The 12,700-nt window shown below is 47.7% G+C and overlaps 1 protein-coding gene and 1 long non-coding RNA gene across 2 annotated transcripts in view; one reads left to right on the top strand and one right to left on the bottom strand.

Moving 5' to 3' along the window:
- The window catches only part of MARCHF10 (membrane associated ring-CH-type finger 10), a 113,766-nt gene that overhangs the window by 40,682 nt on the left and 60,384 nt on the right, over nucleotides 1-12,700 (bottom strand). The window contains exon 4 of the mRNA XM_027974358.3: nucleotides 12,042-12,213. Within this exon, the coding sequence (XP_027830159.1) occupies nucleotides 12,042-12,213 (172 nt within the window). The remainder of the gene's footprint in view (nucleotides 1-12,041; nucleotides 12,214-12,700) is intronic.
- LOC121820635 (uncharacterized) overlaps nucleotides 3,365-12,700 on the top strand; it is a 129,048-nt gene continuing 119,712 nt past the window's right edge. Inside the window, exons 1-3 of the long non-coding RNA XR_009595609.1 lie at nucleotides 3,365-3,554; nucleotides 4,179-4,235; nucleotides 7,122-7,214. This is a non-coding gene — a long non-coding RNA (uncharacterized LOC121820635). The remainder of the gene's footprint in view (nucleotides 3,555-4,178; nucleotides 4,236-7,121; nucleotides 7,215-12,700) is intronic.

Here is a 12,700-nt window from a genome sequence, read left to right on the forward strand (position 1 = left end):
CAGAAGTTTTGTTGCCAGGCAACCTATCAACCTGAAGCTGGTCACTGAATTTTGGGAAGACTGTGGCTTGCTTTGGGCACCATGAAACCCATTTCTTCTAGTATCTGCACAAAGGGATGCCTCCAGTAGCCAAGAAATCAAACAGCTGTTTACACAGAAGGTGTCTGCCTCAATTGTCTTGACATTACTGGGACACCAATTGTTGACTGAACAGTTCTTAATTTGACCAGCAAAAGGAAAAAAAAAAGTAAAAATCTTATATTTATACAAGACCTTGATGACTGGAGATTAGTTCAAGATAGTGGAGAAGGGCATGCACTCACCTCCTCCTGTGAAAGCACTGAAATCGCAACTAACTATTGAACAGTCATTGACCAGAAGATGCTGGAACACACCAAAAAAAGGTCCACCACGTCCAAAGTCAAAGGAGAAGCCACATTGAAATGGTAGGAGGGGCGCTGCTGCTGCTGCTGAGTCGCTTCAGTCGTGTCCGACTCTGTGCAACCCCATAGACGGCAGCCCACCAGGCTCCCCTGTCCCTGGGATTCTCCAGGCAAGAACACTGGAGTGGGGTGCCATTTCCTTCTCCAATGCATGAAAGTGAAAAGTGAAAGCGAAGCCGCTCAGTCGTGTCCGACTCTTAGCGACCCCATGGACTGCAGCCTACCAGGCTCCTCCATCCATGGGATTTTCCAGGCAAGAGTACTGGAGTGGGCTGCCATTGCCTTCTCCGAGGAGGGGCGCAATCATGATAAAATCAAGTCCCATACCCACTGGGTGGACGACCCAAAAACTGAGGAACACTAGTCTCACAGAAGTTCTCCCACTGCTGTGAAGGTTCTGAGCCCCATGTCAGGCTTTCCAGCCTGGGGATCTAGCAAAGGGACTAGGAATCCTCAGGGAATCTCTCTGTAAAACAGCAGGATTTGATTGCAGGACTTCCACAGGAGCAGGGGAAACAGTCTCCACTCTTGGAGGTCACACACAAAATTCTGTGTGCACTAAGACTCCGAGAAGAAGCAGTATGACCCCACAGGAGACTGAACCATACCCACCTGCTGGTGTTGGAGGGTCTTCTGCAGAGGCATGGGTTGGCAGTGGCTCACCACAGGGACAAAGGCACTGGCCACAGCAGTCATAGGAAGTACCCTTTGGCATGAGCTGTCCTGGAGATCACCATTAGCTCTACCATATAGCCTGCAGATTCCAGGGATGGGTTGCCTCAGATCAAAAAACTAACAGGGAGGGAACACAGACTTAGCCATCAGCAGACAGCAGATTAAAGTTTTACTGAGCACAGCCCTGCCCTCCAGAGTAAGACTGAGTTCTACACACCACCAGTTCCTCATATCAGGAAGCTTGCACAAGCCTCTTAGATAGCCTCATCTACCAGAAGCAAGAAGAACTATAATCCTGCAGCCTCCAGAATGAAAATCACAGAAATGGAAAGGCAGAAGATTATTTTCCAGATGAAGGAACAAGATAAAACCCCAGAAAAACAATAAAGTAGAGACAGGCAACCTTCCAGAAAAAGAATTCAGAATAATGATAGTGAAGATGATCTGGGATCTTGGGGAAAATAATGGAGTCAAATATTGAGAAGATGCAAGAAACGTTTAATATAGACCTGGAAGAACTAAAAAGGAAACAAACAGATGAACAATACACTAGAAGGGATCAATAGCAGGATACCTGAGGGAAAGACAGAATGGTGGACGTCAATACTGCAGAACAGAATAAAGGAAAAAATGAAATGAAGACAGCCTAAGAGACCTCTGGGATAACATTAGAAACACCAACATTTTCATTATAGGGAATGGCAACCCACTCCAGTGTTCTTGTCTGGAGAATCCCAGGGATGACGGAGCCTGGTGGGCTGCCGTCTATGGGATCGCACAGAGTCGGACATGACTGAAGCGACCTAGCAGCAGCAGCAGCAGCAGCAGCAGCAGGACAAGTGAGAGAGGATCTGAGAAGATATTTGAAGATATAATAGCTGAAAACTTCACTAACATGAGAAAGGAAATAGAACTTCAGTCCAGGACACTCAGAGAGTCCCAGGCAGGATAAACTGAAGCAGGAACACACTGAAACACAATACTAATCAAACTGACCAAAATTAAAGACAAAGATAAGATGCTCAAAGTAACAAGGGAAAATGATAAATAACATACAAGGGTTAACCCAGAAGGTTAACAGCTGATTTCTCAGCAGAAACTCTGTAAGCTAGAAGGGAATGGCATGATATATTTAAAGCAATGAAACAGAAGAAACTACAACCAAGAATACTCTACCCAGTGAGGCGCTCATTCAGATTTTGATGGAGAAGTCAAAAGCTTTAAAAGTGAACAGAATTCAGCACCTTCAAGTCAACTTTACAACAAATGCTGAAGAAACTTCTCTAGGCAGGAAACAAGAGAAGGAAAAGACCTACAAAAACAACCCCCCGCCCCCACCAAGGCCCCTGACGACTGAGAACCGAGTCCATTTAGTGGCCCATGTTAATTCCACGCACCTGGTCATCCTTTAACTCCTCACATCACTGTGTGAAGTGAAGTGAAGTGAAGTCTCTCAGTCACGTCCGACTCTTTGCGACCCCATGGACGGTAGCCTACCAGGCTCCTCCCTCCATGGGATTCTCCAGGCAGGGGTACTGGAGTGGGTTGCCATTTCCTTCTCCAGGAAGGAGACACAGTTCTGGATAGACAAAGTGAAAAAGAAAGGTGGAGAGAGAAATCCAATTCCTGAACCTGTACCCGTCCCGACTTTAATGCCCAGTGCCTAGGGTTGTGCCTGAGAGATGCCTTTTGAAAAGGTTTTATTGCTTCTTTTGGATCACGGGCAGAATTACAGCTTAACCGCAAGAGCCGATGTTGCCCTGGTGGAACAGGCAGCCTTCTGTACAGCCACAAATAATCGGCCGTGTCTGTTTGCTGGTCTGAGTGTGCTGGGAAATGTGTGTTGTCTCACATCCCCAGAGGAGATCTTAATGAAAGCTTAATTATGGACCATAAATGTGTTTTATTTAGGGACCCAGGAGGTGGGATTTTTTTGATTTGGAGAGATGGAGGGCCTAATAAGTAGCCAGGAAAGAAAACAAACAGTGTCTGAGGCCTTTCATTTGCCCCTCCCCGGTGTGATCCTGAACCGGCTCTCATGCCCAGGGTGGACGTCCCCCACCCAGTCCTGCCCCTGATGCCTCCCTCGCAGGGCCAGCTCCAGGACTACGATCGGACACGGAGGGGCCTCCTGGGTTTCTGGCGGTTACAATCCAAACCCTGCCAGACACAGGTGTGAAGAAATCAAATGAGTCTCGAGAGAGGGAGAGACTGAGAGAGGAAGGATGGGATTTTATTGGTCCTTTAAGTGCTAGGAGAAGGCTAGTGAAGTGGCCGCAGCTGCCTGGTCTTCCTGTGCCCCCGACGCACCACACTGGCCAGCCGTGGGCCCCCCCTCTTGTCCACCTGCCCTCCGGAAGCTTGAGGTTTCCCCCCTTCTCTTCGGCTCCACTGTGCTGTGTGTCCCGCCCTGCCGAGGGCCACTTACCACACCAGGTAAATTTTACTGGGCCGTCGGGGGCTGGGCAGGCACAGCACAGGGGTCTCCATGGGCCTGGGGCTGGAGACGGGGAAGTAGCACAGGGTGGCTGGAGACTCGGGCACGGGGCCCGGGGAGGAAGGACAGGGGCTCAGGAAGGGGGGAAAGCGGGCTGGTGGTGGGGTGTCCTGGCCCGCCGGTGGGGAGGCGGGTGGCAGTAGTGGCAGGAGGAGGCAGCAGTAATTGGTATTGGGCTGCGGGACAGGGGAGAAAGCAAAGACGGAGCAGTAAGGGGAATATTCAACACAGAACAGCGGGTGCTCACTGCTGTCACCTGCACGAAAGAAAAAGAGCGGTCAGGAGGTAACACTTGCCGGGGGGAAAGGACATTCAAAAGGCTGAGAATGAATCAAAACTCAAACATCGTTCTTGAGGGGTGGATGGCATCTCCCAGTGCCTGGCTCCTGCCCAGGAGGCGCCTGGCTCGGGTCTCAGAGTCGCTGAAGAGTTAAGCAGGGCAGTGACATCACCATCACCCCCCTTTCCGGCCACTGGTCTCCGGCGTCCCCGACAGATGCAGGAAAGTTCTTCCCCACTAAGTTCCCATGTGGAAGCTCACGGGCCCTTCTCCTCTCCCACAGCCAGTCTGATTAGCTGTTCTGGCAGCAACATATGGTGGTCTGCGGGGTCTCACTTAGGTAAGCCTCTCTCCCCCGATCTTCCAGCTGCCCACCCCGGTTGGGAGGTTGTGGTCATGCCCTAATCTGGCCTTTCTGTTGCAGAGGGGAGGCTTGGGGGAAAAGAGAAAGGAGCAGAGGGATCCTGGTGGGCTCACGGGCAGGGAGAGGGAGCAAGCAGGAAGAAGCAGGTGGACAGGAGGGAGGGGTCCAGGTGAAGTTAATGATTTGTTTGCTAACCTCACACTCAATCTGCCAGCCTTGCTGGAGGCAGAGTATGGGCGCCTGATGGAGTCACGATCCAGGGAGACCCCCCTCAGGCAGGACATATCTCTCTGCTCTGGCGCTCAGCGAGCTGGGTCACCTTGGATTGACGGCTTACCGCCTCAGAACCTGTTTCCTTGCCTGCAAAATGAGAGAGGTGTTCTCTCTAGCCCTGTTCCTGCCAGGGTGGTCCTGAGACCACAGCAGTGTGGCTGTCACCTGGCAGCTGCTTAGAAATGCAGACTTCCTGCCCACTCAAACCTACCGAATCATAACTGGCAGTTTATTGAGGTTCCCAGGTATTTCTGGAGAATTTTAAAGTTTGAGAAGCAAGGCTACGAGACAGTGGACCAAACTTATGATGAGAATCACCTGTAGAGCTTGTTAAAACACCAGCTTTGCGGCCCCTTCATTGGAGAGACATGCTCTGAGTCAGGACAGGCCCCAGGTGTGTGTGTTTTATTAACGACCTCCCTGGCGACTCTTAGCAACACAGGAGTTTGGGAAATGCTGCGGTTGAACTTGGTTCCAAAGCTGAGACGCCATTGTTGGAGCCATTGCCTATAGTGGAGGGCTCTAATCCTTAAGCGCTTGAAAGTGCTGTAGGAGCTTACCCACCCATTTCCAAAGGCCTCTCTTGGCTCCTGGGTGGCTCCTACTTCTTGGAACCTTTCTCTGTAGTTGTCTTTCCCTTCCTTTCTCAACTGTTCTTGCACCTTCTCTCTCGTTACTCCATCCACTCTCTCAGGGAAGATACTCTTGTGGTTTCAGCCACCTCTTACTCACTGCAGGCCCTTGGCTTCCTCCTGGTGGCCAGGAGTCCTCTGCTGAGCAGCAGACCTGGGTAACCAGGTGCTTCCTGGCATCTCCTGGCCTGACCAGGATGTTCCTGAAGACAACAGCTACAGAATAAGCCTTGCCTTCTCCTTGGTTTCTCAGCCGCCCTTGGCCTAGTTTTCTGGGCCAGAAATCCAAGATCTCTCGGATTCCTCCTTTTTCCTTTTCCCCATTCTTGACCCTCACCAAATTCTGCCAGGTTTACTTCTTTAAACTTACTTTCATCCTTCTGGCCCAGACCCTCTCCCGCTGCTTTTGCTCCAGGTCAAGCCCTTTTCAGGTCTCTCTGGGTTGCAGGTAGTCTGGTCTTTTGGCTTCTGTCTGCCCTCACCCTCCTTGCCAACTTCCTTCCCTGGTCCCGGTCAGCTGCTAACAATGCTGATCTGGTAGCGTCCTTTCCCTGCTCAGCCCGCTGCTCCAGCACCTCCAGCATGACATTCAGGGCCCTCGGGAGCAGGATCCTTGCTTACCTGGAGGGCACCAACTTTACACTTCCTGACTTGTAGCCTGATCCTGACCCAGAGCTTCTCAAACTCAACCTGTGCACACAAATCTCCCAGAGAGCCTGTTATATGCGGGAGCCTGTTAAGGCTGGGCTGGGGTTCTTGCATTTTTAACAAGTTCTCAGGTGATGCCCCTGTTCCTCGTCTGGAGATACTGTGAGCCCCTAGCCTCGCTGTAGTTCCTCCATGTCTGTCTGTCTGTCTGTCTGTCCGTCCTCTCTCTCCTCCCTCTTCCTCGTCCTCTCTTCCACACCTTTGTGTCTTCAGCACCTCTGCTGGGTGCACCTTTCCTGCTTTAATCTCCTGTGCTCATTCGCTCAGTCCTGTCTGCTTCTTTGCAACCCCACAGACTGTAGGTCGCCAGGCTCCTCTGTCTATGGAACTTTCCAGGCAAGAATACTGGAGTGGGTTTCCCTTTCCTTCTCCAGGGGATCTGCCTGACCCAGGGGTTGAACCTGTGTCTCCTACACTGGCAGGCATGTTCTTTACCCCTAGCCAGCTGGGAAGCCACCTTCCTCCTCTGGCCCTGGCTAAATCCCCTCCTTCAGGATTTTTTGCCCCACAGGCCCCTCCCAACACATCCTTAGAACTTTCCTTGGCCAGGGTGTGCTGGTGCCCCACCCTCCCACTAGGCTGGGAGCCCCTGGAAGGCAGGTCCTGTGTGCTTGATTCTTGTATCCCCAGTATCTGTGTGGTGCCTGGCAGATAAGCAGGCAGTAGGTGAATAGTGAAGTGCTGATTGAATGCATGATGGGCAGGAAAACCAAGGCTCCTTGTGCCACGTGCTCTGAGATGGTGGGGAGCAAGTTGAATGTGTTGCTAATATCCCATAGGTCCTAGGGGTATAGATGGATGACTTTATTGATAATCAGAGTTAAACATTTTAAATAATCAACTTATGACCTGTCACATCTCAAACTAAAATATCTTTGGTTGAGCTATTCTCTTACAGAGAGGCTAACCTGGGAGTGGCCTATGGGGTTGGGAGCAGGCTTCATTAGTAGAGGGGGTCTTTGGGATTAACCTTTACCTAAAGCCCAGTCTATACCCAGGATTTTAGTCCTCACATCTACCTTGTGGTGTTGGTAACCACTCCATTTTACTGATGAGAAAACTGAGATTGCAGAAGTTGACAGTTTATAGGGTGAAGTAGACCAGAAATCTGAACCAGGACCTCAAATTCTGGGCTCTGTGATACCTGCGCCCCTCATTTAGGAGCATGACCATACATGGACTGAGAATTAGGCTTCAGTCTATAAATACAGGAGCATTTGCTATGTCAGTTGTTTTCTAACTTGGGCAGACAGCTTGGAAAGTTGTTGGACGCCGCTGGACTTGCCTGGAAACCCATTCATCACGGCCTCTCAGGGAATCTTCAACAGAACTGACTTGCCAGGTAAGTTATGAAGATTTGGGATTTGCCCTCAAATTTCTCTTCCTGGCTGCTCTTCAAGTGACTATTTCCCAATCCAAAAGAGACCACAGTTGTCTTAGAGGTGTACCTTTTAAAATATGAGTTTGCTGCTTTTTCTTAGTTTCAGACTCCATCATAAGCCCACTCTTAGGCTGACTAGGTCTTGCTACTCCTACAAATCTGTATCTGGTAATGACTAACACTGAACTCAATAAGAAGTGAGGAGAATATCAGAACATTTGGCTCTGTTTTAAAGGGCAAGATTTTGGAAGCAGGCTCACCGGACTCCATCCAGATCACTTTTCCTGGCACATAATGAGAGGGACTGTGCCGGGGCTCCGGGTGAGAGGAGAGGTCAGGCAAGGGCTTTTACTTCCTATAAGCCTGGCACTCGGGGTCAGGAGCGTCTTAGGACTCTGGGTGTCAGACCCCCACAGCACAGTGGCCTTTGGATGGCTCTACATGTCCTGGAGAGGAGAGGCGGCTCCTGGCCAAGTCAGGATGGGGCTGGGAGGTGTTCTGGGAACAGGCAGGAGTCCAGGAGCCTGTGGCCCCCACAGCTCCGTGCCCTCGATGGGCCTGCTGTCTGCTCTGCTTCCCGCTGGTTCCTACAGGTCAATGGAAGGACTCAGATCCTGGGTACAGACTGGGCCTTTGGTAAAGGTTAATCCCCAAGCCTCCTCCCTCTGCTTCTGAAAGGAGAATATGTTAACTGGGCCAGGCTTATTTCTCACTCCACATCCATGTTCACCTTGATCAAGAAATAGGATTTCTGAATCGATTGCATGTCAGACCCAGCTAAGTCTTGACTCGCTGCCTGAGTTTTTCATGTCTTTTTGGAGGGAAAGCAAATCTCTGGCTTGATGAATGCTTTCTGATTGTTCATCTTTTTCCATTTGGTGTTTTGCTTTAAAAATTTAGGGTGTGGTAAAAATGTCTGTGCCTTTGTTTGTGTTAGGTGTTTAAAAGTACAATTCTGATTTTTGCTAAGGGAGAGAAGACTGAGGGGCGGGGGAGGAGTTAACATAAAGACAAAACAAAATTTTCTAGTCCATTCTGCTTATTGAATAAAGCTCTTGTGTGCAGGATACCTTAGTGAAGTGAAAGTCACTCAGTCGTGTCTGAGTCTTTGTAACCCCATGGACTATACAGTCCCTGGAATTCTGCAGGCCAGAATACTGGAGTGGGTAACCTTTCCCTTCTACAGGGGAGCTTCCCAACCCAGGGATCGAACCCAGGTCTCCAGCCTTGCAGGCAGATTCTTTACCAGCTGAGCCACAAGGGAAGCCCAAGAATACTGGAGTGGGTAGCCTATCCCTTCTCTAGGGGATCTTCCCGACCCAGGAATCAAACTGGGGTCTTCTGCATTGCAGGCAGATTCTTTACCAACTGAGCTATCATATGTGAGCTATCATATATGAGCTATGGTGCTGGAGGCTGTGCTGATGGTTGAGAATATGTTTTATCATTGAATCCTCACGGCTATGCTAGCAGGTAGGATCTGTTCTGACTCCCAGGCTCTGCCATTTTACAGATGAGGAAACTGAGGCACAGAGAAGTTACTTCTCAGAAGGACACAGCAAATGAGAAACAGGGCCCAGATGCTAATCCAAGCATTTTGTCGCTAAAGCACTTGCCCCCAACTGCATGGAGATAGGGGACAAGGAGAATCATAAGCCAACTCATTTAGAAACTGTTCCATGGAATATATGAATGAATTTAAAATGCGTGAATTCCTTCTAACAGAGTGTGAGGTACAATGAAAATCGGAGACCTTGTTGGCTATAAATCTATTAGTAGCGGGTACTGATGGTTCCTCTCTTATAAATAGCCGGTTTAGGGGTTCCGGATGATACTTCACATATAAGGGTTATAATGGAATATCACTACATAGGTTTGCAGGCCACATTCCCCAGCTGAATTATTTTTTCCAGGAAAAGTGTGGCATAACACAGTATGGAATGTTAGCCTATTGAGCAAAGGAATTCCACTGTCTTAATGGAATTAGTTTTGTGTAGAACTCAGGTCTGACATGGCAAGTTTTGGTAACTCGCTACAATCTTTGGGTGGCCCCCAAAATGCTTTAGAAAATTATTTCCCTATGGAGGTGAAGGAAAGCAGGAGCCTGTGAGTTTAGCCACCGAATTGGATGGAGGTGTCCTAGATACTTTAGGTCCCCACACCTCTTTTGCTACTACAGCAGGGTATTTATCAGAATGTTCTGAGTTGTCACCACCACTGGCCTCAACTTTGCCTGAATAAACTCAGCTTAAGTTATTGCCTTGTCCATGGGCTCTCGTTTCACTGGACTGATAAAGGAATTCAGTGGGTGAGACTACACACGTGAAATGAGTGGATCCCAACACACCAAGACTCTACCTTTAGTTTACCAGATTAACCCAATTTGCTATAGTAACTAACATCAATCAGCAGGGTTTTTATGCTCCCTGGATGGCTGGGCCACAGTGGTCCTGCTCATGGTTGCATAGAGCTCGGACACAGTCTAGAGCTATAATGTGATAATAAAGCTGCTGTTTTCAAATTTACTTATTGTATTATTTTTAAGCTGGTGGATTTTTTTTTTTTTAACCAAGGTGGTTTTTAAAGGCTTTTACTCCAAGTGTTGCTTGCCTAGTCACTCATAGTGTCCAACTCTTTGCGACCCTTGGGACTGTAGCCCTCCAGGCTCCTCTGTCTGTGGGATTTTTCAGGCAAGAATACTGGATTGGGTTGCCCTTTCTTTCTCCAGGGGATCTTCTGACCCAAGGATCAAACCCATCTCCTTCCATGGCAGGCAGATTCTCTACCTGCTGAGCCACTGGGAAGTAACATCTCTTATTTGGTGAAATAATTATCCTTCTGCCAACTTGGCTATCTTGTCTATACCTTGGTGCTTTCCAGTCTAGTGATTCCTCAAATTTGAGGTTTTATAGAATGGAAAGTGAGTTAATTTTCCTTTCCTGTAAGTGTTGTAAGTTCCATATGGAGTGCGCTCAGTTGGAAGAACATCTGTGTTAATCAGACAAACTAAACGTGGAATGGGCCTAAACTGTCCATTTGAATGATTTATCTCTGCAAAGGACAAAACACAGCATGCAAACGGCTACCCAGTTTTAGCAAGAAGGCTAAAAATTAAAACGAGTGACTACAGTTCCATTATTTAAACTTAAATTCAGTTTTTAAAAAGACATCCTCAGTTCGATCCATGACAGCATGTATTTGAAATATTTGAGGAGTGATCTTATCTGCCCTATTTCATTCTTAAACAGTTGAATTAAAAACCTAATTCCTACTAAAACACTTCAAAATGAGCAGTTGTTAACTAGGAAGAAACATGAGGTCACTTCTAAGCATGAGATAGGTTTTCCATTCTCAGAGGAGATGTGGGCAAATTTTAATGATGGAGCCTAAGGCAGTCATGGGCAAGAAGAACATCAGTGAGCAGGTGACCAAACTTCTTCCACACACTTACATTACAATGGAGAAGCCTGCTCACACATCTATTTTCAGCCAATGGAAAGGTAGGAAGGATGCTCTGGGTTACAGAGCATCAACCAATATCTGTGGTTACAGCGTCAGGAGCAGTAATAGTGTCCACTGCTACTGGTGGGTCTCTCCCCATCACCCTCAGCCAGAACTAGAATTTTTGCTTGCCCCAGGTGGTGGTGAATCCAGAACAGTTGGTGAAGAGACTCTTAATTGGGTAGGGTGTTAACCCATGTTTATCCTTCCTTCACCCATTCATTGTACCTTTTGCTTTTAAAGCACCAAAGGTAAAAGAAAATTTGGCCAATTAAATAGGAAAAGGAGTTGGGGCTTTGCCTGAAAGGACATCATTTCAGAAGTCAATTTTTTTCCCCCAACTTTATTAAAGCTATAAAATATGCCTAGTTAATCTGAGAGCTGCCATTGTCTAAAAATGCATCCAGACTTAACTGGATGGGTGGTTGCAGAACAGGAGCTATTTAGGATTAGAAAGTCATTGTGCTTTTAAACAAATTGCATGCTGTTTACGAATTTTTGGGCAGTTAATCTGGATCGTTTCCATTCCATTGCAAGCAGAAGACGGCCCTTTCTGCCTGGCTATCCCAACTTCCACGTCAGTTCCCCAGAGGAATCAAGTTTGTCCTACAGATGTTGGCTCTAATGGAGATGAGCCTGAGGGACTCTAAACTTCCGGCTGCATTTATCCCCTCTCTGGATACTATTAAGTCACTCCTGCCTGAAGCAGAGGACGGGTCTTGCTTCAAAGGCAGCTAAAGAGTGAATTATTTACCAAATTGCACAAAGGGGAGGATTTATCAAGGCCCCCCTCCCCTTTTTTCCCCCAGAGAGGACAACCACAGAACTAGAAAACTTTATTACTCTCTTTCTCGGCAGTAAATTATGCCATTCAGATGCATTTGAAAGCTTCCCTTCATGCTCTGTATTGAGCCATAAAACTTGATACCTGGGGCCAAATGCCTTTATCCTCCTAGAAGGGTGACGAAGGTGAAAGGGCAGCCATTCTAAGCCAGTGCCACACAAAGGCAGTGAGTGGGCAGAATGCGTGGGCAGTGGAGACCCTTACTCTGCCTACTTCACACCTCTTCAACCTGATGTTCTCCAAAATGAATCTGATCACTAGCAGATCATCAAACCCTCCAAAACCTGAATGAGCCACATGAAAAACACTGGGCTGTCATCAGACCACCTATATGATTGTTGTCCTTGGTGTGATGCTAGACTTTAAAAAGCTTGTGAATTTCAAAATAGAAAACTGTCACTCACCTTTTAGATTTTGTGAATTTCAATAAACCTGCCACTCACCTGGAGGGGGTTTGCTGGGGCCCGCTTTCTCTAATTTCTTGGGAGTCATGGTACTCTTATGTTTCTGCTTGACTGAGGTTTGGTCAATTGCCGGAAGTCTAGAATCGATCTTACAAGCAGAACTTGCGGCAGATAATCTTGGTTCGGCTTGAGCATCCTCATCACCAGAACTCTACCGAAAATGAAAGATCAGATCTGAGTATCAGTGATCAATAGGTCCTCTTTGCTGGGCAGAGGAAAAAGAGACAAGCCAAATGCAGCAACCTCTCAGCAGAGACATCGGAGTGTCCTGCCAGCTCAATGTGCCCTTTTCGCCAGTCAGATTTTCATGGACTGGGTGTAGCAATTTAGAAATAATAGCAAAGTTAATGAGTCTATTTGGTATGACATTATGAAAAGAATGAATTCCTGACCCTTAAGTAATTGGATGACCAGTAAACAGCTCATGTTAAAAGCTGCATATGAAAGCATCCATGCATTTAAACTTCTTGATATTTGTTATTTGAGCTACTCCAGGGTGGGTGAGGAAGAACCATTCCTTACGTTAATCATATAGTTGACAATGAAAAGGAAATTTAGAGACGTGTGTTGGGACTGAATAAATGAGACCTCATTTAATACTCTGAATTATCGGGTGCAACATAAGACAGATTAATCTT

This window comes from Ovis aries, chromosome 11, assembly GCF_016772045.2.
Source record: "Ovis aries strain OAR_USU_Benz2616 breed Rambouillet chromosome 11, ARS-UI_Ramb_v3.0, whole genome shotgun sequence".
Taxonomy (NCBI): Eukaryota; Metazoa; Chordata; class Mammalia; order Artiodactyla; family Bovidae; genus Ovis; species Ovis aries.